Genomic DNA, 24,764 nt, shown 5'->3' with positions numbered 1-24,764 from the left:
AGCACTTTCTAACTTGCGTTAGCATCAACCTTATGACTGAAAATTTCATTTTTACAACTTTTAAAAAATAAATATATAAATTCCAATCTGGATATAATTTAGGTTTACATGAGCAAATTAATGTACCATAACTAGCTTACATGGCCAGTGCATTCTAAGGACTTACTTACACAAAGTAACAGAATGCCAGTTTCGGAAATCATGACTGCCCCTTGCATTTACATAATGCCTGCACTTCCTATCCCACAAGACCGAGGTGGAAATACAATGAGAGAATATAGGTAAAGGAAAATATTGCTCTCCAGCCAAAGTCCTTTATAACGGACGCATGGCATTAATACTCAAAATATTTTGGGCGATATAATTTAAAAGTCATGTTGGCTAATGATTCGGGGAATAATTTAACCAATCAAGTTAAGTTTCTTTTTCTTTTAAACAGAAACAGTCTCTTTTTTGTGCTCATTTTGGTTTTGCTTTTTACTAGGAAGAACTTTTAACTAAAACTTGGCTAAAATAAAACATCTGATAATAGCTCTCATCTTTGAAGGATCAAACCCTCTGCTTTCTTATTTGATCAATTTCAAGCTATCTTAAAAACACCTGTTCAACTCCACCTTATGTTAGTGAAGTGATCGATGAAACAGATAAAGGCGTTTACCTTTAAAAATTCCCAAAGTTCCTTTTTTGGCAGCTGAATACCATACTTCTGAACTGTGTAACTTCAAAACTCTAGATTTAGTACAGCCTTAGATACAGAAGCACAGTGTCCTAAAATGCCTTTAAAATTTACTATAATACGTCTGCTTCTTTTTCAGAAGTGGTTTTGGACGTTATCGCTTGATAAAAAGCACAGAAAATTAGTGCATGCGGTACACAGGCACTGCCATACACAGGGTGGCAGCACTGAGAACAAAACACAGGCAAACGGCAGAACACCCGAATGGCCCAGGCGGCCACACACAAGTGTGCCCGCAACCTGATTATGAAAACACTTCTGAGACTCACGGCGATTTCGGTTTTAATTAAGAAATTCCTTTTAATTCTGGCAGAGGTACCATGCATTTTAGAAAAGCTCTTATGAGTCAGGCTCTGAATGGGATCAATTGCACTTTTCTCACAACAAACCTTCTCTTCCTCTTCCTGCACTGATAAAAGGTAAACTGAGTACCATTACATTTAAGACATTGTACCCATTATACCCAGTGCTTAAGTAGAGCAGCTGTATCTCAAGTGTGTGTGTACACACACACACACTCTCTCTTCTGTTGTTGTGTGTGTTTCTTTCCAATTTATTTAACTTAAAAACAAAAAGTTAGTTCATCTATTTCTCCCACCCCTGCCCCACCCTCTGCCTCTGGCAACTACGAATCTGTTCCCCGTATGTATGAGGTTGGTTTTATTTATTTTAATTTCTCACATATAAGAAAGATTATGAAGAACGTGTCTTCTTCTGTCTTCACTTAGCTTAATACCCTCAAGGTTCATCCATACTGTCACAAGTGGTGAGGTTTCATTTTTTTTAATGGTTGAATAATATTCCAGTGTGTGTGTGTGTGTGTGTGTTGTTCCTGTACCCTGACCATTGTAAATGGGGAGGTACATATCCTTTCAACTTAGTGCTTTCATTTTCTTTGGATAAATACCCAGAAGTGGAATTGCAGGATCATGTGGTAGTTCTATTTTTACTTTTTTGAGGAGCCTCCACACTATTTTCCATAGAGGTTGTACCAATTTACATTCGCACCAACAGCGAACAGGGTTCCCTTTTCTCCACATCCTTGCCAACACTTGTAATTTCTAGTCTTTCTGAAACAGCCACCCTAACAGGTGTGAAGTGATATTTCATCATAGTTTCGATCTGCATTTCTGTGATAATTAGTGATGTTGAGTATCTTTTCATGTACCTGTTGGTGATGTGCACGTCTTCACTGGAAAAATGTCCATTCAGATCCTCTGTCCATTTTTTAACTAAATTGTTTGGTTTATTTTGCAACTGGGCTGTGTAAGTTCATATATATTTTGGGCATTAGCAGATAAATGATTTTATCAGATAAATGATTTGCAAATATTTTCTCCCATTTAGTAGGTTGTTTTTTCATTTTGTTGGTTTTCTTGGTGCCTACAAGCTTTTCAGTTTGATGTAGTTCCACTTGTTTATTTTTTTTTTCTTGTTGCTCTTGCTTTTGGTGTCAGATTTTTAAAAATCATCACCAAAGACCTATGCCAAGGAGCTTATTGCCTTTTTTTTTTCTAGAAGTTTTAAGGTCTCAGGTCTTCTTTTTAAAAAAAAAATTTTTAAGTTTATTTATTTATTTTGAGAGAAAGAGAGCACCAGTGGGGGGAAGAACAATAAGAGAGGGAGAGAGAGAGAATCCCAAGCAGGCCCCCCCCCCCCCCCCCCCCCCCGCTGCTAGCGCAGAGCCCAATGCGGGGCTCGAACTCAGGAACCATGAGATCGTGACCTGAGCTAAAATCAAGAGCTGGACACTTAACCAACTGAGCCACCCAGATGTCCCGGTTTCAGGTGTCACATTCAAGTCTTTAATCTATTTTTAGTTAATCTTCGTGTATGGTATAAGGTAGTGGTCCAGTTTCATTCTATTGTATATGGCTGCCCAGTTTTCCCAGTACCGTTTATTGAAGACAGTGATCTTTTCCTCGTTGTATTTTTGGCTCCTGTCATAAATTAATTGGCTATATGTGTGTGGGTTTATTTCTGGGCCCTCGATTCTGTTCCATTGATACATGTGTGTGTTTTATGCCAATACCATACTGGTTTTTTTTTTTTTTTTTCATACTGCTTTACTATAGATTTGTAATATAGTTTGAAATCAGGAAATTTGATGCCTCCAGCTTTGTTGTTCTCAAGACTATTTCACAGCTATCTGGTATCTTGTGGTTCCATACAAATTTTGGGATTATTTGTTTTGTTTCTGTGAGAAATGCCCTTGGAATTTTAACAGGGATTGCACTGAATGTGTAGATTGCTTTGGGCAGTATGGACGTCTGACCAATATTAATTTTTCTCATCCATGAGCATGGAATATCTTTCCATTTATTTGTATCTTCCTCAATTTCTCTCGTGTTTTCTAGTTTTCAATATATAGGTCTTTCAGTTCCTTGGTTAAATTTATGCCTAGGTTTTCTTTTTGATGCAATTGCAAAAGGTGATGTTTTCTCAATTTCTTTTTGATAGTTCATTATTAGCGTATAGAAACATTATAGATTTTTATATATTGAGTTTGTATCCTGAAACTTCACTGAATTTGATTATTAAATTTAATAGCTTTTTGATGGAGTTTCCATATATATAATATCACACCATCTGCAAATAGTGGACAGTTTTATTTCTTTCTTTCCAATTTAAATGCCTGTCTTTTATTTCTTTTTCTTGCCTAATTTCTCTGGCTAAAACTTCTAATACCATGTTGCATACAGGAGGCAAGACTAGGCATCCTTGCCTTGTTCCTGATCTTAGAGGAAAAGTTTTCAGCTTTCACCACTGAATATGATGCTAGCTGTGGGCTCGTCCTATATGGCTTTTATTATGTTGAGACACATTACTCTACACCCACTTTGTTGACAGTTTTTATCATAAATAGATGCTTCATTTTTTCAAAGTTTTTTTTTGCATCTACTGAGATGGTCCCATGACTTTTATCCTTCATTCTTATTAATGTGGTTATCATTCTGACTGATCTGTGACTGTTGAGCCATCCTTGTATCCCTGGAATAAATCCCACTTGATCATGGTAATAGGATTCTTTTAACGTATTGTTAAATTCAGTTTGCTACCATTTTGTTGGGGATTTTTATATTATGTTCAACAAGGATATTAATCTGTAATTTTTTCTTGTGGCATCCTGTTTACTTTGGGTATCAAGGTAATGCTGGCTTCATAAAATGAGTTTGGAAGAGTACCCTCCTCTTCTATTTTTGGGCACAGTTTGAGAAAGATTAGTATTAATTCTTCTTTGAATGTTTGGTAGAATTCACTAGTGAAACCATCTGGTTCTGGACTTTTGTTTCTTGAAAAATTTTTGTTTAGTGACTCAATCCCCTTACTACTGATTGGTCTGTTCAGATTTTCTATTTCATCATGAATCAGTTTGGGTAGGTTGTATGCCTCTAGGAATTTATCTGTTTTTCTCAGTCATCCAATTTGTTGCCATATAATTGTTCATGGTACTCATAATCTTTTGTATTTCTGTGTATTTCTGTATCTCCTTTTTCCACTTCTGATTTGAGTCTTCTCTTTTTTCTTGGTGAGTCTAGCTAATGGTTTTATCTTTTCAAAGAATCAGCTTAGTTTCACTGATCTTTCCTATTGTCCTTTTAGTCTCTTTCATTTACTTCTCCTCTAACAGATGTTATTTCCTTTCTTCTACTGGGTTTCATTTGTTCCTTTTCTAGTTCCCTGAGGTGTAAAGTTAGATTGTTCATTTGAACAAGAAGATGTAACATTTGTAAACATTTATGTACCCCAAATAGAAGTACCTAAATAAATAAAGCAAATAGTAACAGACATAAAGGAAGAAATAAACTACAATACAATAGTAAGGGGCTTTACTACCTAACTTACATCAATGGATATATCATCCAGACAGAAAATCAATAAGGAAACATTGGCCTTAAATGACACATTAGACTAGATAGACTTAACAGATATTCACAGAACATTCCATCAAAAGCAACATTCTTAAGTGCACACAGAACATTTTCCAAGAGAGATCATATATTAGACCCCCAAAAAGTCTTAAGAAGATTAAAATCATATCAGGCATCATCTTTTCTAACCACAATGGTATGAAATTAGAAATTAATTACATGAGGAAAACTGGAAAATTCACACAAGATTAATAAGCAACATGCTACTGAACGACCAGCAACTTGCTGGTCAAAGGTGAAATCAAAAGAGAAATAAAAGAGACAAATGAAAATGGAAACGAAACCTACCAAATGTATGGGATGCAGCAAAAGCAGTTCTAAGAGGGAAGTTCATAGCGATAAAAGCCTACCTGAAGAAACAAGAGAAGCCTAGTGCATATTTAAAAAAGATGACCCGAGCTATGATTAAAAGTGCTTCAAGATAGAAACTTCTTTTAAGAATGATATGATCTTGGGAGCAAAAATGCTGTGATTAGGTAAAGGCAGTTAAAGTTTTAAAACACTTGCCTTAATTATGTTATAATGTCCAAAAAGGGAGACTTTTCAGGAAAACATCTGTAACACTACTTAAAAAGAACTGAAATATCCCCAAGAGTCTTAAATGCTTAATGATTAAAAATTTCAAATGCAGTGGATATTCAACTGGCATAAAGTTACTTCTCACCCATTTGTCACCATTTTTCCTTCAAAAATAACTGCAATAATCAAATATTATAATTTTCTAAGTAATTGCGTGCCTGTATTTGAAAAATATATACACATTGTATAAAAAAACAGACGTTTATGAACTGCTACAAAGCGTCAGATTTATAGGTCTTCACTTTGTTTACAAAATCCTAGGCATATAAAAATAAATTCAGGTACAGAAACAACTTTCAATGAAAATTCCCAAATTTCAGCAGTGCATCAAGTTATCCCAATATTTAAAACCTTCGTTTTGTGTCGAATTACATCGATTCCTTGATAATCAGATTCATTTGGATTTAGGATAATATACTGTGCATGTATAACCTCTTAAAAGGTAATGTATGCAAAATTATTGCTAAGGAATATTCATTTGCCTTACACATTTCTCTTAAAAGTAAAGTAAAGCAAATTACCTTAAAAGCTGAGCCTGGTACATGTGCTTTGCCCAGGGCATAGTTAACTCAGTTATTTGTTTGGATGACAGTAGCTCCAAGGATGCTCAAGGTTTATGAAGCAGAACAAGAAAGGCATAAAATATCACCCACTGTTGTTGGAAGAGCACCCTATCTTTGAGGCATTTTCCTTCTCAGAAACGTTTTAAACTCTTCCAAATAAGACCTAGCAGGGATCTTCTACACCGCTTGGTATAATAAACCTACCTATTTTCTTAGATGGCTAATTCTGTTTAGAGCTGAAACCCTAAGCATCTGAATAGTGATCTGCAAATAAAATACCACTATTAGAAGCATAACATAACCAAGGTTGAAATTTTACCCAATGAAATGACCTCAGACAATAACAAATTAGAAAAACACATAAAAAATATTTTCTCAGATTTACTCAGAAAATAAGGTTAGAAATACAAAGAAAGTGAATTCATATTTGAGGTGTAGTTTATAATAACATATACTGGTCACATGAATATTTCTTTTTAAGGTTATAATAGATCTTATTCAGCTATATAAAGAACCAACTCTCATAAGCTGCAAATTTAGAACAAATTCAATTTCAAAGTAAAGGAGCTAATTTCTCTTCTTTGGAATGGAACAGTTACAGAAATTATACTTAGGAAATACAAAAAGCTTAAGAAAGATAACATTACCCTTAAATAAAACTGTATTTTCATTTCATTGGCTAAAGTTGATTTAAAAAAAAAAAAAAAAACCTATTCTTCTCATCCTTTTAGGGTATGGTGGATAGGGATATGGGCACTATGTAATTCCAGCTTTGAGACAATTTAAGAAAATAAAATCAAATTACTGAGAAAATGTCGCATACTAAAATTCAACTGGTGTTATTTTTAACCTGAGTGTCTGAACTACCTTAGGTTTCCAGGTTCCGTTTCTTAAAATTCTTCTGATCAAGAACGATTCAATCAACTTTTTACTAATATATTTTAGTGAACAAAACTGATGAAAAATTTTCTCAGCTTGCCTTTTAGCCAAAGGAGCTAAGTCCCTCATTCTCCGACTGATTTCTAGTTTAACAGTCTCCAAAAATATATCTCAAAATGAAAGGCTCTACTGCCTAACTATTGATCAAAAAGACAGAAATTAAAAAACAACAAAAAAACTGATGGCAGTCCTTTAACTGTAGCATTTCATCTGAGAATTCATAGTCCCATATTCAGAAACTTTTTAGAAGCTAGGATATCATAAAGAATCAACAGGCACATGTACAGTTTCGATATTGGCTTGAGACAATAATTCAAGTATTTGTTAACTGAAAGTCTAACACGAGTCTCTCATTCTCAAAAAAGGTAGAGTTCAAGACTGTGCAAGGACAGATCATCGTTCACAATCTGCAGAGGATTCGGTCGCCCTTTAGGAGAAGATGCCTCCTCTACCCTCAAAATACCTTCTCATGCTAAAGGAAACTTGGACACGGGAACATAACACTATAGTAAGTCTAGATTCTCCTTCAGAAAATCAATTGCTACTTCATAAATAGGAAAGAAAATTTTCCTTTAACTGTCAGCAGACACTCAAAAACATTCCAGAAATTAAGAACTTTGTTGAATGTTCTTATCTTTACCTTGTGAAAAGCTTTTTAAATGTTATTAAGTCTGTAGGAAATGATTTAAATTGCCCTAAAAAAAAGTCTACAAAGTACCTGGTTCTTAGCCTACGTTTTAAAAATCTATTTCATTAACCTAACAGAAAGCTTTAAAATTTCTGATGAAGAATGGAGAAAATAATTTTCAATATTTTCTAAGGTTTTTCAGAACACTTCACTTAGGTACACACTTAAAATAATCTTTTAACATTTTTTAAAAATAGCAAGAAAATCATTTTTCCTTACTTGAATTTAAAGAATTGAAAAAAACCACTACAAACTATTCTTAGAATTTAATTTAGTTTGATTCAAATCTAAGAAGACACAGAGGAAAGGCTTTGGAGGAACCTATTTTTAAAAGGTTATCATAAAGTCATCAATTTGTTTTAAAAACACTCTCTTATAGATTCCCCCAATTACCTCTCTCTTTTGGGGGGGGTAAATTTATTATTTTTGCTCTGTAATTAGTTATTCTTTATTCACATAAGCCAATTTTTAAATTTACCATGATTTTTATTTTATTCTGAAATTCTCATCTACTTACTTCTTTCCCAACAATTTTGGGCATTTTAGTCCATTCTTATGTTCCTGTTATACACTTTCACTACTTAAACTCTTATTTTTAAAAGGCACCTAAAAGACTTTCTAACACCTTTACAGTTCTAGGTTTTCTGGGTTTTTAGATTAGGAAAAAAATTTCACTTAAAAAAAAAAAAACTGCAAGGAAACATTTCAAGCAAATTGCTTATCCTATTAACCTAGGACATAATTGCCTAAATTCACTCATTTTACATATGCACACACATTTCTTAGGTAGTCATCTCCAATTCCCAACGCACACTGTGGTTAGTTTTAACGCCATGATCCTGCAGTAACTCTGTTTACAAGACATCCAGGGACTTTTAAACACTAACAATTTTAATGCACACCACCTCCCTTTTTGAAGATGAGAAATTATTTGTCTTACAAAAATGGATTTCTGGTTTCTGATAAGCATTACAAATTTTTAAAAAAAGCAAAAGCCTTGGCACCCTAATGACCACAAACAACAATACACACAAAACAAAAATACCAAACATACAGAAAACAAAAATGCCAAAGCACCCTCGGTGGTGCCCCACAGCCCTGTCCTTGCCCATACCACTGTGGAGAGGGGAGGCAGGGGCAGGTGTACCTACTGAGGAGAATGCACACCCCTGGACAGCAGGCCAAGCGAGTTAAAAGCAAAAATCAAATTATGTCTGTGTCATAACTTCTAGGAGGCTTTTGTACTTCATATAGTTCTTGTAACATCAAACGTGAACAACTACACACCAATGCTTTCATAAAATATTATGATCTAAACATTTTCATTTAATTTCTCAAATTATGCTTGGAAATTAAAGCTGCTAATGAAATAGAAAAGCTGTCCTGTTACAAACGAAAAGTGGTAATACAGTAGATGTCAGGTTCAGGCATTTCAAAAAATTTGGGCACTGAAATAAACGCAAGAAGTAAAAATTAGTTACCTCCAAAGTGGTCTTATCGTAAAATGGAAAAGAATTCCCACACACGAATTCTAAAATCATAGTTCACTTTGCAGTTTATCAATCCAATGTACCCTGCCCTCACATTTAACTTATTTGTAAATACTTTTCCAAGGCTACCTAAACACTAACTGGTTAAATATGCTGCATGCATTAATTCCTGTTAAAATTAAAGAAATTAAAAGTCCACTTTTGTTTTTTTGCAGTGGCTGATACATATTCCAAGTATTTGATGTTTCAGAAAAGGTGCTTATCAGGTTCTTAAAACATTTAAAACATGGCTCAAAGGACAATTTATAACCCTTTTACCTTTAACATATTCACTATCTTGGATTTTGTTGTACACATTCAGTTGTTTTTCCTTCTTCTGAAACTCTTCCCTTACTCAAATAACTAAAGAATCTACGATATTATCAATACAAAGAGAAAAAATTTATATTTATTTCCTATACATTTGGAAACACACAAAAAAAGAAAAAGTAATCCAGGCAGTGTAAGTAAACTCATTCAGTGAAACTTTTTTCTTGGGTTTGTGTGTGTGTGTGGATGAATGTGTGTGTAACAGGTAATTTTTTATATATTTTAATTTTCCAAAAAAAACAGGATTCTAAATAAAGAATATTAAAACATTCCTAGAAGGAACCAATATTTTGATTACACAGTTCAAGAGGCAAATGATTATTGAAACAAAACTTAAAAGACAGCTAGCTATAGATATAGGTTTCAGATATTTGGCTTTTCAAATGTCAAAGACAGGAGCATTACATTTCATTTAGCAAACAACAATTTAATCCTCAGAAAGGAAAATTTCCAGAATACCAATCAAAATGTATACAATTGTGTTAAAAATGAGGAAAAAATTCCCACTTTCGTAGGGTATTAAAACACAAAGAGTATCCTTAAAACTTTTTAAACTATTTTGATAAAAGCAAATTCACTATTTAGCTGTAAGACATCTGTTTACTAAAATATTTTGGTTATAATAAATATACAGATACAGAATTTTGTCAGTATTAGCCCATATTTATAAATTATCTTCCACAGTGCTAAATTCCTTATAGAATTTCAAGTAGCAGAATTAGGCATATAAATTTCAAATAAGAATCTGAAACTAGGAGGTTTCTCTAATTCTAACTGAAATAAAGAGTTTGAGTGTACACTATCCTTAGATTATTTCTGTAAATTTGTATAATTTAGTAGTAGCTTCAGAAAAAGTATGTTCAACAGGTAGTGTATCTAAGACATTTAAAAAGCTCAATACAACCAATTCAAATTAGATATTATGCTGTGTCCTATCCAAATAAGACTCTCTAAGGAATTACAGATTTTTATACTTTGTACACTCTCAGTGCATTTTCTAATTCAGTTAAGTAGCTAGCCGTGTAAAACCCAAACACGAAGAAAGTTTTATACCACCCTTTGTGGGAAAGGGGAAAAAAAAAAAATCACAATACCAGCACTTTTATTTAGGTTGACAACTCACTAATCATAACTTGAAGTGTCCAAACAAACTGAATAACTCAATAGTCTAATGCAAGTGGCAGAAATACTTTTCCTTCACTTTTACAGAAACTGAATTTAATGATATTACTATCTAGTTTATCAAAGTGGCAAGCATTCAAGATGTAAAGGTCTCATTTATTTGAAACACATAGCCTAACCCTGACTACTTATAGTTAATGGAACTGTCCCCAGCCAAAATACAATGAAAATGTAAAATGTATTTCAAAGGTTCTATAAATATTAATGGCGTTCTGAAACCCCTGGACAGATGATTATTTTGGGGAAGGGGAAATTACTCTTTCCCATTGATAGTTTAATCACTTTCCAATCAGTTTTGATTTTACAGTGGTTCTTGGGAATAATTTTTAATGAGTTCTTAGAAAGTTATAATTGCTTCCAAAATCAGAAACCACAAGATGATGTACTCAAACACTACACCGATGTAATGCTGTTAGGGAGGTATTTACAGAAAGGTGCAGATAGGGGCTCAGCTGTGAACACACGTTAACATACAATGGGCTTCAAAACAATAATCTGTTTGTACAGTATGGAAGGAAAAAATATTCTGTATAAGAAGTCTAAAAATCCAGCTCTAATTTTAATCCATTGCTATAACTCATAAAAAAAAAACAAAAGAAAATAGGCATTTATTTCAGAACTCCATATACCTGTGGAAAACAGAGCCCAAATAAATTCTCTCCGAGAGTAACCTTAATCTCAAATAGAGCACAGCTGACAATGGACACATTTTAATTTTTGAAAATACTGTGAACATGTAAGCCATTAGAGTCAATAGTAGTTTATGATCAGTAAACATTTCCTGGCAAATAACACAAATAAATTCAACTGAAAAGATGCAGACTGACAGGTCTCAGGATTTTAAAACCTTTTAATTTCAAAGTAGCAGAGTTCCAGCACATGTATAGGATGGGCTTTAAAAATGGGTCTACGTAAACTTTTCCATGGTGTTGGTGGATGTGCTTTTTTTTTCCCTTAAAGAAATGCCTACTGCTTACAGTGTAAAAGAATCTCCACCACTCTGTCTGCAGTTTTCAACCAGAAGTCCTCAATGTACCTTAAGCCAAATTGAATATTAGGTATTTTACAGCTTTTACAAAATGGCTGTAAAATCACATTATGGGCATACACAGCTCTTTGATCTTGCTGCATAGAATTCATAACTGTTCAATAATGCTATACCATTACACCACACACCTTAAACTATTTCCATTTTTCCACAAATCCTTCCAAAACCAGCTTCCAAAGCAAAGAAACGTAACATGAAAAGTTCCTGGGAGGCTTGTTACACAAAAGAACAGCTTGGATACAAACTAATCTACACAATGTCCATCTTCTGGTGAGCCTGTTTATCCCTCCTTTCCCTCCATCACTCCTAAAGGTGGCTGCACTCGAGTAGTGGAAAGAGAAGGCTCTTCCCTCACCACACCCTCCCAGCACCTCTGCTTTTGGTCCTCAGACAGGGATTCTGTGTAGGTGATGAAAATCACAAGAAAAGAGAAGCTGTCCCTTTAAAATGCCCTGCTCTGTCCCATATCCCACGTGGAACCAACATCAGCAGCACTTTCCCATTAACTTCAATGTGATGCAAGAGGCACCATCCTTTTATATACGTAAAACCAGAAAACTTCAGCTTAATATTCTTTACTAAGGATGAACAGGTGAAGCAAACGGGTCAGGAAGGGAGAAACCAAGCAACTCCCCACCCCTCCCCAAAAGGTGCTCCAGTCTTGCACTCCAGTCTCTCTGTGCAACATCACCTCTCTACCCCTCCTCTGTAGAGCCCAGATTAAAGAAAGGAGGGAGCCACTAACAAAACCTGAAACATAAATGCGACGAAAATGCAATCTAAAGCCGGAAAGGTTTATTCTTCCAATCACACGTATTAACTCTATTAAGAAAATGGCATCACTTTTTTTTTCCACCAAAAAAAACCACCCACCCCGCAAAGATCATTAAAAGAGAGTTATAAAATAGCAAATATAGTATTTATCTTATCTCAGATCAGTCCACATTACCAATAAGTTTAGCAGTTTCTGCACTACCACCTCCCCCCTCCCTCCCCCTCCTTCTCTTGCATCGGATTTTCACGTTTTCTCATTGTCGGTTGAGTTATAAAAGGCTTTTGCCCTTCGAAAGTTTTAAAAAATAAATAAATATTAACTCCTTGGTCCCTGCAAAGTCAAAATGGACTTCAGGGGAAAGGCGGTTCATACTTTTACCTTTAGCGAGAAAAGGGGGAGCATCCCGGATTTTTAGGGATTTTTTGCGATTTTTAAAAAATTTTTATTTGGTTATATGCCTGAGTTCTCCCTCCATTTTGGTTGTTTATGATACTGACAACAAGCTGTCCCTGCTCTGTGCAGATCTCCTGCTTTCATTTAGCACCCCCTCCCCCTACCCCCCCCTCGCAGCCACACATCCAGGGCTCACACCTCCCCGCAGACCCCGCACCCCGACCCCGACTCGCCCACCTGAGGAAAGGGCAAAAACAAATTCATTTCTCCAAAAAAGAAAAACCTCTTTTGAAAAAGGGGCAAAGTTACCCCAAGTCACTCAAAGTGCCCCCCAAATATTGCCGACTGCGGGTTTCCGCCAGGCCCTTTGGGAAGCGACCTTCCCCCGGGATGTTTTGGTGGAAAATGCGGAGAGTTTACTCTCAAAACTGAATTTATATTAATTTTTCCCTTATTTTTCGGGTCTCTAATGTCTTCCGCTCTCGCTGCTGCCGCTGCCGCTGTCACAATATTCACAGCACCAGAGAGGAGGAGGAGGAGGAGGAGGAAAACTTTTCAAACTTTCCAGACCCTGAATAAAGGGTTTTTTTTTTTTCCCACCGACCTCACCTTTGGGTCTCCAGCCGCATCGCCCCCTGCCCTGTCAGGAGCGACTTCGGGAGTCCTCACACCCCCGCTTAATTATTTTATTTTATTTTTTATTATTATTTTTCTCTCTGGGGTCCTGAGCAGGGGCTGAGAGTAGCACAAACTTTTCCTCCTCCTGCCGCCGCCGCTGCTCCTCTGCCCCCTCGGCTAGTCCCATAATTTAAATAACCCTGATATTTCTCCCGCTAAACGCCTCTCCGCCGCCCCGGACCCCGGGAGAACTCACCGCGGGGCTTTAACATCCTCCCTCCGGCCCGTCCGCCGCCTTTACACCGCCCGCGGAATTTCTAATAATTTTTTTCTCATATTTCGGGCTGGACGCGGCGGGCCTGGAAATTGTTTCCTTACGCCTCTTTCCAGCAGCCATTGTAGTGTATGCGCTGCCCCTGCAGCCCAACTTGCAGCTGCCGCTGCCGCCGCCGCCGCCGCCGCCGCCGACGTCGCGCCCACCGCCGCCTCCCCCGGCTAGCTCGGCCGCCACCCCCGCCTCCCGCCGGCCCGCCCCCGGTCCCCGCCCGCCGCTGTGCCCGCCCCCCGCGCGCGCTCCGCCCCGGAGCCGGCCACTAGGCGCCGCCGCCGCCAGGGACGGGCCCGCCGATTGGGCGGCGGTGCCGCCTGTCAAGCCGAAGTGTTAAGAGGCGGGCCTCGGCCCGGGGGGCGCGGCGGGGCGGGGGAAAGGGGCGGCACCGCGGGCTCCGCCCCGCCCACTCCTGCCGCCTGTGCCCTCCTCCCGCCGGCTGGGGGCGGGGCGAGACCCGCCCGCCCCCGCCCGGCAGGGCCCGGCTCGGCTGTCAGTCTGGCGGCGGCGCGCGTCGATTGGGCCGGCGGCCGCCGGGGAGCGGGGGCAGCACGTTGGGATGCGCGCTACTTAAGGTCCAGCTGCGTGAGCCATTGACGTGTTTGGAGCTGGAGACGGCCTGGGCGCTGGCGAAGCGGCGGCCCGAGGTGAGTGGTCCCCCGCCCCTCCTTCCGCGGCGGCTGCAGGGATGCAAGAAGAGAGGGGTGCACCTGGGCCACCGCGGGGCCCGAATCCACTCCTTCGGTGTGAAGCCCCTACCACCAGGCCTTGCCTCAGCGCGGGCCCCTTCCTGTCCTTCTTTCTCCCCACGGTTCGGGTTCATCCGGGCTGGGGACGAGGAAGGTGACCCTCGGCCTGCCTGGGCACCCCTAGCTCTTTCTTCACTCTGTTTCTCGGCCTTTGGGGCGTCATTGCCTACCCCCACGTCCAATTTCCTGCCTTTTCCTTTCCCCCTGCCCCACTCGGCTCCATCCAAGGTCAAAGCAAGGTGTGTTCACCTGTGCCCGTCGTCCACCGTTAAACCGACAGGCAGCATCGCGGAAGGCAGCGAGGCCGCGGACTCGCAGCCAGTTTCTCCATTCGACTTCCCCGCTCCGCCCCGCTATGCCATGCTGACTTCCTGACCCTGCCTTTCTGCACCCAGCAGTGGGTTAAGGGCTTTGGGCTCTGGCATAACGTGTTTCAGCTTCCTGCTAGTTGCATCTGCGTTGTATCAGACCCACAGACCTTGCCTGGGCTCTGACCAGCATGTGGGCATGGACGTGTTCCCTATCGTTCCCTTTCCCTTGCCTTTCAAAGCTAGTTGGAGAGTGGGGATGTGAACTGGATGGGAAATCAAGACATATATATATATATATATATATATATATGTATACATATATATATATATATATATATATATTTTTTTTTTTACAGTTTGCCTTTTGGAGAGATTTTTAGAGTTATTCCTCCAATGTGCTGTGCTTTTGTGACCCCTCCCTCAAATCTTTGGTTTTCTTTCTGTCTGTCCTCTGCAAGAAGAACTTGCTTTGTAATATTTGCTTCGTGCCTTCAGAAAGTAAGCAGATAAGCCCTCTCTAGCGGAACACTCGATCTTCCCTTTAGCCCTTTTCCTCACTGTAAATTGACATTTCCTCTTCATTTCCAGTGATACTTGAGGATTCATGCAAAGAAAGTGACATTTAGAAATCCAAACTTACTTTGACTTGTATTTAGAATCCGGAAGAGAAAGGAAATGAAATGTGAATAACTTCATGCTGCAAACCTGATTTTGTGTATATGTGATGTTACCCAGGTGTTATTTTTATCAAAGAATTCTTGATTGGTGATGATTTTAAAATGCAGTGCAAGTGCACTTTCATGTAAGGCATGCAACCTGAATTTTGCCCCAAGCTGATCGTTGTTGAGATGATATATAAGGAGTATGAACAGCTAAGCAGAGTTCTGTATTCTCACGTCATAGGATGGATGTTAAAAAAAAGAAGGATGTGATTTTATTTAGTATCGTTATCTCTTCGTAAGAAGTCAAGCCTGCAAAAGAATCATATTCAGGAGAGGAAGAAGCTTCTAGATACAATTGAACAGCATCTTGAAATTCCTTTTTACCTCGATGTTTCTGTTAGTTAAGGTATATTCATGTATTGTTTTTAAGTTTATTTTGAGAGAGAGAGAGAACGCGTGTGAACAGGGGAGGGGCAGAGAGAGAGGGAGAGAGAACGTCCCAAGCCGGCTTTGCACCATCAGCATGGAGGCCAGTGCGGGGCTCAGTCTCACGAACCTGTGAGATCAAGACCTGAGCCGAAATCAAGAGTCAGGTGCTTAACCGGCTGAGCCACCCAGGCACCCCTAAGTATATTCATGTATTGATCAATGAAAATCATAAAATGAAATAATTTCTTAGAGGATTCCTAAAATCTAAAGGATCCTGGAATAACTAAACTCTTTTCCACCCTTCTTTGTAAAGATTAATCTCCTTTAGCCTGGACATCCTGGTCTCTGAACTAGGTAACCCTTGACTGCAAATGCCTCCGTTTTTTAGGAACTTACGGGGTTTGATTGATTTTCCTGAGTGTCCCTTATTTCTTTTAACATGACAGATATTTTTTTGATGGTGTCGTCCAGAGCCAGAAAAGTAGAAACCCTTTCATACAAAATTTCTGACCTTTGGTCAAATTGACTGATGGTGGTTCTTTGCTGGGCGGTGTTTTGTATGTCATAGTGCATCATTGCTTGTTTCTCCTTAAATCTTTGGGTGGAAGATGATTAAGCTAGAGCAGGATTCAAGAGCAGGTTAACTCAGCTTCTTAAACTTAGTGCAGAACATTTAAAAATATTTGTGGGTGGCTCATCAATAGAGTATCGATGTATTAAAACAAAAAAAGCCACTTTGAAATAATTAACAGTGTGTTGACTGTTGTTGGTTTTTTTTCAACATTTTCTCTTTTAGTTCCTTTCTATGACATGTCTTCGAAGATGATAGACATACCAATTTGGGTTGAACTCCATTAGAGAGAGCAGTTGTCCCAGAGTATAGATGACATGCCTATTATGGAAGTACTCTGTGTCTTGATAGAATCATCATCGGTTGGCTCTTAGGGAACTGTGATCAATCTTTAATCGATAAAGACTTGTGCAGAGCTGTATGTGTAAGGCTTGAGTCGGAAGATTAATGAACCACGGTAACATTCTGTGACTTCCTTTAAACCAAGGGAAGTATCTGTTAAATAGAAGACGCCCCTGGAAGTAAAGCTTTAGTTTTTCTTTTTTAACTTTTCGAAATGTCAGCTGAGCCGTCACTTTGTTCTTTTGGTATGTTGGCCAACCTTGGTGCTGGTTACAGAGTACATACTCTGAGTTTAGTTAACAAATGTTTTTGCTAAAGTTGGGTTGTCTTAATGACTCCACACTCATCTTATATGCTGATCGACGTACAATAAGGAAGTAATTGTTAGAATGCACGCTGTATTCTCAGGTTTTGTTAGGACATTTCACAGCTTCACGTTTGGAAATAAAGATACACTAAAACTGAATTATAGCTGAACTGTCCTCTTGGGCATTATGATCAACTTGCAGCGGGCGAATTTAGATATGGCCCTTGTGCTGAGGCACCATGGCAGTGCAAAGGAAAAACACGTCCAAATGTTTATTCTCAGAATACAGAGGCCATATGAAGTTCCTTACTCGATAATCATTACGCCAAAATTAATTTTTCAAGTACTCGTGGGTCCAATGAGATGTATTGATTTATTTTTCTCTCATTTGCCATGTAACTCTTTTCTCCAACGTCTGCCTGCAGTCAGAAACCCGTGAGGATGCCTATGGCAGCACGGCGGCTGAGAGATCCAGACATAAACCCTTGCTTGTCGGTAAGGTGGTTTGCTTTTAATTTTCATGAGGTTAAGTTGGAAAAACAGGCTTGTTCTGCTTTTGTGGGTATCTGTTTTCTGCGGTTCTTGAATAAAGTTATTTCAATACAAAAAAGATTCCTGGCCAGCGTATCCTTATTTCACTAGAACATTTTTAGGTGTTCATAATTTAGCTGACAAAGATTCACCTCTTCTGAGTTTACCGTTGCTTGTATAACGTGCAAGCATTTAGCTGTCGCTGAAACTCCAGACAGGCATAGGTTAACAGCAAGGAAAATCTTTGGTCCAGAAATGGAAAGTTGCAAACTATGTTTTTAAACTGCCACTGAAATTTATGTTTTAATAGCAATAATTTCATCATGTCCGTGAGACAGCCTGGCTGAGAATAAGGGCCTATAATAGAATGTGCCCATTTAAAGCCTAAAGATTTCCACAAAGGTTATCATATAAGCAAAACGTTTTGTTGTAATAATAAGGTTTTATTCGCATGTATGTGGTGTGACCAGCAATACTGACTTGTGGCTTTGTTACCCTGGGATAATGCAGTCCTCTATGACTGGTGCTATTCCCTGATCCTATATACATTTTTCAAATATACACACTCGTTAAATATTTGGCGTAGAAATTTAGCTTTGCTTCATGTATCAGATCTGTTTTCAACAGCTTTATTCAGTCTGTCTAGATAGACTGTGTTTCTTAGAGCTGTGCAGCAAATTACCTACCCCTTTAGTTAACGCTTTCCTTTCGATGACCTCTCAGAATCCTACTTTTCACTTTGAAGTTTGTTATCCAATCTACTTCCGGTTTAGACAGCTTAATTTTAATTCCCAAATGACTGCTACTCTCCTTTGAACTCACAGCCCTGTGTTGCTCATGTAGGTTTTGAAGTGATATTAATGATATCTATTAAAACGGCATACATAATAGTATATGTACTTGCGTAATGCAGTGAGCGATAGCCAAAAATACATCGAGATGAGTGGTGGTAATTTAAGTTGCCTTGATGTAGACCAGTTATTAGCGACTTACTTGGGCTCTCGAAACCAGCTTAACATCAAACAGCCAAGTCAAAGCTGGAAAACAGGACAGCTGCACTTGGAACTGGGAGACTGGGTTTTGACTCTATGCTGCGCAGTAGTGATTTCGAGCACATTGCACCTTGCCTTAGCTTCTTTGTTAAACACTCACTGGGGTAAATGATCTCAGTCAGTGCTCCGGCTCAAGTTCCTGTGATCAGATATTCAGAAAACTGACCCAGACTATGAAAAGGAAGATGTCTGCTCTGAGCAGAATGAGTACTGGGATAGTCGGAAAGATAATTCAGTGTTTGTTCATGACGCGTTCGTTAAAATGAACAGAAAGGAACGAGTTCATGTTACCTGCTTTGGGGGGGAAGGAGCCTCAGAAGTTTGGGATTTTTTTTTTTTTTTTTTTTTAGATCCCATTCCACCCCTAAATGATGCCTATCTTACATATTTAAGGAATCTGATGCTTCTACCAGATGTATGGATGAAAATAACTATGACAGGGAAAAGTGTTCCACTTACTTCCTGAAGTACAAAAACTGCCGGAAATTCTGGGTAAGCCGAGCTCGGTTAGCTTTGTGTTAAAACTCCTCTCTAAGGCGTGAAATTGAAGCCCAAACTTAGTCAGTACCCACAGTCTTTTCTTAGTGTGATGACTGGGGAAACTTAACTTTGGCTGTATCCTGTGTGCACCCTAAAGGATCCTTGAGAGCTCTTAACTGGCCACCTCTTCCTCCTACTCCATCCAAGCAATAACAACGCAGTTCTGACTTAGGTGGGTCTTCCTATGCATGTAAGATCTGCAGCCCTAAAACAATAAGCTTGTTACAATTTCACTTTTCCTGGAGAGGAGCAGACTGGATAACTTGTTCTGTCGTAACACAGACTTCAGCTGCCACACTGTCCCCCGGGGTGAGCAGCCGTGGCTGGGACGATGGTGACACCCGCAGCGAGCACAGCCGTAGTGAGTCGGGCACCACTGGCTCATCCTTTGAGGAGCTGGAGCTGGAAGGCGAGGGACCCCTGGGATTGCCAAGGCTGAGCCCCAAGGCTGAACCCCTAGGGACTGTCAAGTGGCCCCGGAAACGTAGTACCGCCCGAGAAGGGTGAGGAGGTAACCCTAGGCTCACACCCTCCTGGGGTGCAATCGCTAAGGAACTGAACAGACTCTCCAGCCCTCTTCTTCCTTGACCTCTCTGGCCCAGGCTGGGGCCTGGGCCTCAGGGGGAACTGACTTCCACTAACCCTGGGCTCTAGCTGAGCCTTCTTACCACACCTGTGGCTTCCAGGGCCAAAGGAGCCAGGAACTGTATTCTGCACCCAGACCCTGGGGCTACCGCCCCTCTGACATCTTTTTTCAGAATCACATTGGAGCTTCCAGGACCAGAATAAAGCAAATGATTTTCTTGTTTCACCGGGGGGTGGGGTGGGGGGGGGTAAGGCTTCCATTTCTGCCTTCTCCTTTCCCACCACCACCCATGGTAGTTAAAATGCCCCCCTTTTCCTTGAGACATCAGTATATGATTTCTTTTTCTCTGAGCCCTGGATCCAGCTACTTCCTTTCCCTCTTTTGAATTAACTGTTGGTTTCATTTAGCAATCACTTAGTAGGTCCTCTTGATGGACTGGATTCCTGTGCTCTCATACTTGAACAGTATATTCCCAGCCCAGTTACTGTCAATGGATTCCTATGAGAATAATCACTTCTATTTAATTGTTAATAGCTTGAAAATATTGTCCGAAGAATGAGAGTTAGTTTTTTGGTTTTTCTTTACACTTGGTTTTTAGACTTTCCCTTGTGAGGACGTAATAACCAATTACTGGCAAATGATTAGCATTTAATATGTGTCTGATTTTGGTTTCTTCTTCTTCTCCTTCCTTTTTTTTTTTTTTTTTTTTAAACCTACGTGCAGAATTCTGTCATGATCCAGAGAAGACAGAACGGAGTGCAGCCGTCTATGCCTACAGCAGCAGAAAGAGACGAGATCTTGGGGGCGATGGGAAAGATGCCCTACTGACTGTTTGCATTAAAATTGCTTATTTAACTTAGAAGCAGATGAATATTTTTAATAAACGGTGACTGTGACCTTTGAACACCTTTCGGGCCTTAACGCACACAGATCTCCAACTCTACGAGGGCAGACAAAGTTAAGTTAGCCCCGTGTCCTCTGTGTTTGTGCTCAGTGCCATGATGGCGGTCCGCCATGGCTGGCTGTGCCGTGCCGCGGAGTTCGCGTTACTTCCTGAAGGTAAGGGAGCATTAGGAAAGGTGACATGAGGAGTCCCGCTTTTCTGCCGGTAACGGGCACAGAGGACAAGGAAAGACTTCGCGGCAGCGCAAGGAAGGTGGTGTTTCCAAGGATGGGAAATGACGTGCGCGGCAACGCGATGGGAGGAAAGCTCGAGCTGGGTCTGGAGAGTGGTCTGTAGACTGTACCACCAAGAGTACGAGGTGGCGGTGGAGAGGCGGACAGAAGCCCGGGAAGGTGAGTTCAGGGTGGCTGGGTGGCGGGCCTCAAATCTCGGGCTCAGTGCAAAGCAAGACCCCGACCCTCGCTTCACTCCCTTACCTCTGTTTAAATAAGGTTAGTATGTTGACTAGGCGGGGAAGCAGGGGTGCGGGGGGGCTGTCTTAGACAAATGGCAGGCCCAAGAACTGGTTTTCTTTTCTTTCCGTAAGGGGAGGCTTCAAGGATTCCGTGACTGAAATCCACACGTATTGGATAACCTTCTGAAGGGATAGTATTCTTGAAGCGCAGTCATGGGAAAAAGATGATTCTCTTCGAAGTGGGATTTCTCTTTGCAGGAAGAGATGGGTAGGAAGGATACAGGGGTTCATAGGTGAACGCACTGGGATGAGACTAGAGCCCCACTGCGTTTTCTGCCGTAAACACAACAGCATTCAGTATGGTGATGGGGGCAAGTCGTGTGGCAACTCTCATACCCACCAGCTATTTAAATCCAGTTTGTCTCATTTACAGAACAGTTTTATAACATATATTATTTAATAATATTTAATGTATACAAAAAAATCAATGAAAACAGCTTGTGTCCCTTCTCTTTATCTGGCGCTGGGTCAAGAGTATTATTTTAAAGGCTGCTGACCATAAACTATCCGTCTCGTTGGTCTTTGTCCAAAACCCAGGTCAGATGTTTTTAAGCCATCTGACCCTGATTGTTAAATGTGATTCTGTTTGAATAAAAGATGGACTGTTTGAGAAATCCCTTGATTTGTATTGATTGCTCTAAAAATGATGGGTTGAAAAAGGACCTGACAAGACATTCATACATACTTGTGTGATCAGCATTTCAGTATTTTAAGCATGCTGTTTTAAGGGCTTGGAATGTTAATGTCCCCTCTTAAAATGTACATACCAACATCAACATTCATCCGGGAGCTGTTTGTCCCGGCCTCACTCTTTTTCTTTTCGTTTCTTCTTTAAATAGCAACTTTGTTGAGATACAGTTCATATACCGCAGAAGTCATCTGTTTAAAGTGGAACTCTGTTGGTTTTCAGTCATCACCACAATTAGTAGTAAATCACTTCACCCCGGAAAGAACACATTCTTCATTTCCTCCTCACGCCTCCCTTTCTCCCCACCTTTCCGACACTTAGGCAACAGCCTTCTGCCTCTAGAATTGCCTATTCTGGTCATTTATATAAATGGAGCCCTGCCATGTGTGGTCTTTTGTGACTGGCCTCTTTCCCTTAGCCCAATGTCTTCAAGGCTCCTTCACGCAGCACGTATCAGCACCTCGTTCCTTTTTATTGCTGGATAACATTCCATGGTATGGATGTACCACGTTTTTTGTGATCCATTCATCAGTTGATGGGTATTTGGGTTGTCTCCGTTTTGGGGCTATGATGAGTCCTGCTGTTTGTTGAACAGTGGGGTACAAGTCTTGGTGTGGGCATTCATTTCTTTTTGAATGTACACCTACCCTGGAGGTGAATGGCTAGGTCGTACGCTAACTGTGTTTAACCATCTGAAGAACTGACCAACTATCTTCCAAAGTGGTATCACCATTTTACAATGTACGAGAGTTCCAGTTTCTCCACATCCTTGTTAACACTTATTATCCGCCTTTGGTTACAGTCATCCTAGCGCGTGCGAGCTGGTATCAGAGTGTGGTTTGGGTTTGCATTTCCCCGAAGGCTAGTGATGTGGAGCATCTTTTTATGTGCTTATTGGCCGGTCACGTATCTTCTTCGGAGAAATGTTCATTTAGATCCTTTGCCTATTTTTAAGTTGGGTGGTGTATCTTTATTACTGAATTGTGAGAGTTCTTTAGAGGTGCTAAATCCAAGTCCCTTATCAGATACGTGGTTTACACATGTTTTCTCTGATACCGTGGGTTGTATTTTTGCTTCATGATGTCCTTTGAAACAAAATTTAAAAAGATTTTTTTTCCTAATGTTTGTTTATTTTTGAGAGAGAGAGCAAGGAGGGGAGGGACAGAGAGAGAGGGAAACACAGAATGCGAAGCAGGCTCCAGGCTCCAAGCTGTTAGCACAGAGCCCGACGCGGGGCTCAGACTCACAAACCGCCAGATCATGACCTGAGCTGAAGTCGGCTGCTTCACGAACTGAGCCACACAGGCGCTCCTGAAACCCAAAACTTTTAATTTTGATGAAGTCCAATTTAGTTTTTCTTTTGTTGCTTTTGGTGACATATCTAAGAAGGCATTGCCTAACTCAAGGTCAAAGGAATTTGCCTTTGTTTCCTCTAGGAGTGCTATAATTTTGCCTCTTATGTTTAGGTCTCTGATCCCTTTTGAGTTCATTTTTGTATGTGGTGTGAGGTAGGAGTCCACAACTTCATTGTTTTGCATGTCGCTGTCCAGGTCCCAGGACCTTTTATTGTAAACGCTGTGCTTTCTCCTGTTGAATTGTCTTGGCACTCTTACTGCAAATCGATTGTGTATGTCAGTCTATTTCTGGACTTGGAATCCTGTGCCATTGACCTGTATGTCTGTCTTTAGCCACACTGTCTTGATGACTATAGCTGTGCAGGAATGGCATAGTTCTTTGAGCGTGTATCTGAGCGTGTTCTATGAGGTACCATTGGTGACAAACTAATTGGGGACTTTTGACCAACAAATCCTTAATGTACGTAATCATAATATGGCTCCACTTAGGCAAGGTTGTTCGGTTCTAAGTTTGCCTTTAGTAATTCCCTAATCCCTTGTTTGTGTCTTTACACATACCCTGATAACTTCAGTATACTCTTCTTGGAACCAGATTGTGCAAGAACCTGTTGCACCACTTTGGAGGGGCAGAGTCCCAGGGGTTCATCACCCAGCTGTTACATTTGCTACTATTGTATTTCTCTTTCTCGAAGACACTACTCCAGGAGAAGCGAAGCTGATTAACCTGAGAAATCACTTGTATGGGGCTGTTTGTTGGTGTCTGGAGAAAATTTTCAAGTCAGACAAAGCTTTGATGTCAACTATCAACCAACAAAATATGTAGAAGGCGTTTTACTGTGTTCACGTGCCTCTCACCCTTGAGGGGGGGCGCATCTCATTGTAGATTATCCGTGTAATGGGTGAGCGTGGCACACTGTGTGTGTAGTATGTAAAAGAAATCCTCTTAAGAAGCACTTCCTACTTGAAAGCTCTTGGAGGATACAAGCAAGGTCATTCATGGTTATATATCCATAGTACCTGGTAAACTTCTAGTGTGTCTGAATGATCAACAGTTGTGTACCTGTTGGGAGGGGTGGTTTTTGAAGTCGAACACATTGAAAAAACGTGCTCGGACCATGCAAATGGGTACACGATATTCAAAGGTCCACACAATGCAAAAGGCATTACAGTGTAAATCTGCCCAGAAGCAGCCGACGTCAAAAAGTTTTCAAATTTTTTATTGCAGATACAGGCATATCTGTGTATGTGTTTGTTTTGCACAAAAGAAGCATCATAGGGCGGAAGCTGGAGGTACCTTGCTTTTTCCACTTAGTTATATAGTTTGGAATAATTCTCCACCAGTGATTATAGATCTGCTCCAGTTCTTTTTTCTTTTTTTCCATGTTTATTTATTTTTGAGAGAGAGACAGAGTACGGGCAGGGGAGGGGCAGAGAGAGAGGGAGACACAGCATCTGAAGCAGGTTCCAGGCTCCCAATGAGGGGCTCGAACTCACAAACTGAGATCATGACCTGAGCCGAAGTCGGATGCTTAACCGACTGAGCCACCCAGGCCCCTACTCCATTTCTTCCAATGGCTGCAGTT

The 24,764-nt window shown here is 40.1% G+C and overlaps 2 protein-coding genes across 6 annotated transcripts in view; one reads left to right on the top strand and one right to left on the bottom strand.

Annotated features, from left to right (window-relative positions):
• Positions 1 to 13,764, bottom strand: part of PLAG1 (PLAG1 zinc finger) — a 50,792-nt gene extending 37,028 nt beyond the window's left edge. For all 5 annotated transcript variants that reach the window (XM_086695911.1, XM_086695910.1, XM_086695914.1 and 2 more), the window contains exon 1: positions 13,569 to 13,764. The gene's annotated coding sequence lies outside the window, so the exon portion shown is untranslated. The remainder of the gene's footprint in view (positions 1 to 13,568) is intronic.
• Positions 13,765 to 14,185: 421 nt separating this feature from the next.
• CHCHD7 (coiled-coil-helix-coiled-coil-helix domain containing 7) lies at positions 14,186 to 20,624 on the top strand. Its single transcript, XM_086696021.1, has 4 exons — positions 14,186 to 14,287; positions 17,437 to 17,506; positions 18,988 to 19,086; positions 20,444 to 20,624. The coding sequence occupies exons 2-4, from the start codon at positions 17,453 to 17,455 to the stop codon at positions 20,546 to 20,548; spliced, it is 258 nt and encodes an 85-aa protein (XP_086552147.1). The 5' UTR covers positions 14,186 to 14,287; positions 17,437 to 17,452; the 3' UTR covers positions 20,549 to 20,624.
• The last annotated feature ends 4,140 nt before the right edge of the window (positions 20,625 to 24,764 follow it).

This window comes from Puma concolor, chromosome F2 (assembly GCF_028749965.1).
Source record: "Puma concolor isolate L17-30 chromosome F2, mPumCon1.1.hap2, whole genome shotgun sequence".
NCBI lineage: Eukaryota > Metazoa > Chordata > Mammalia > Carnivora > Felidae > Puma > Puma concolor.
The sequence above is the reverse complement of the archived record's forward strand: the minus strand, read 5'-3'. Positions and strand labels throughout refer to the sequence as shown.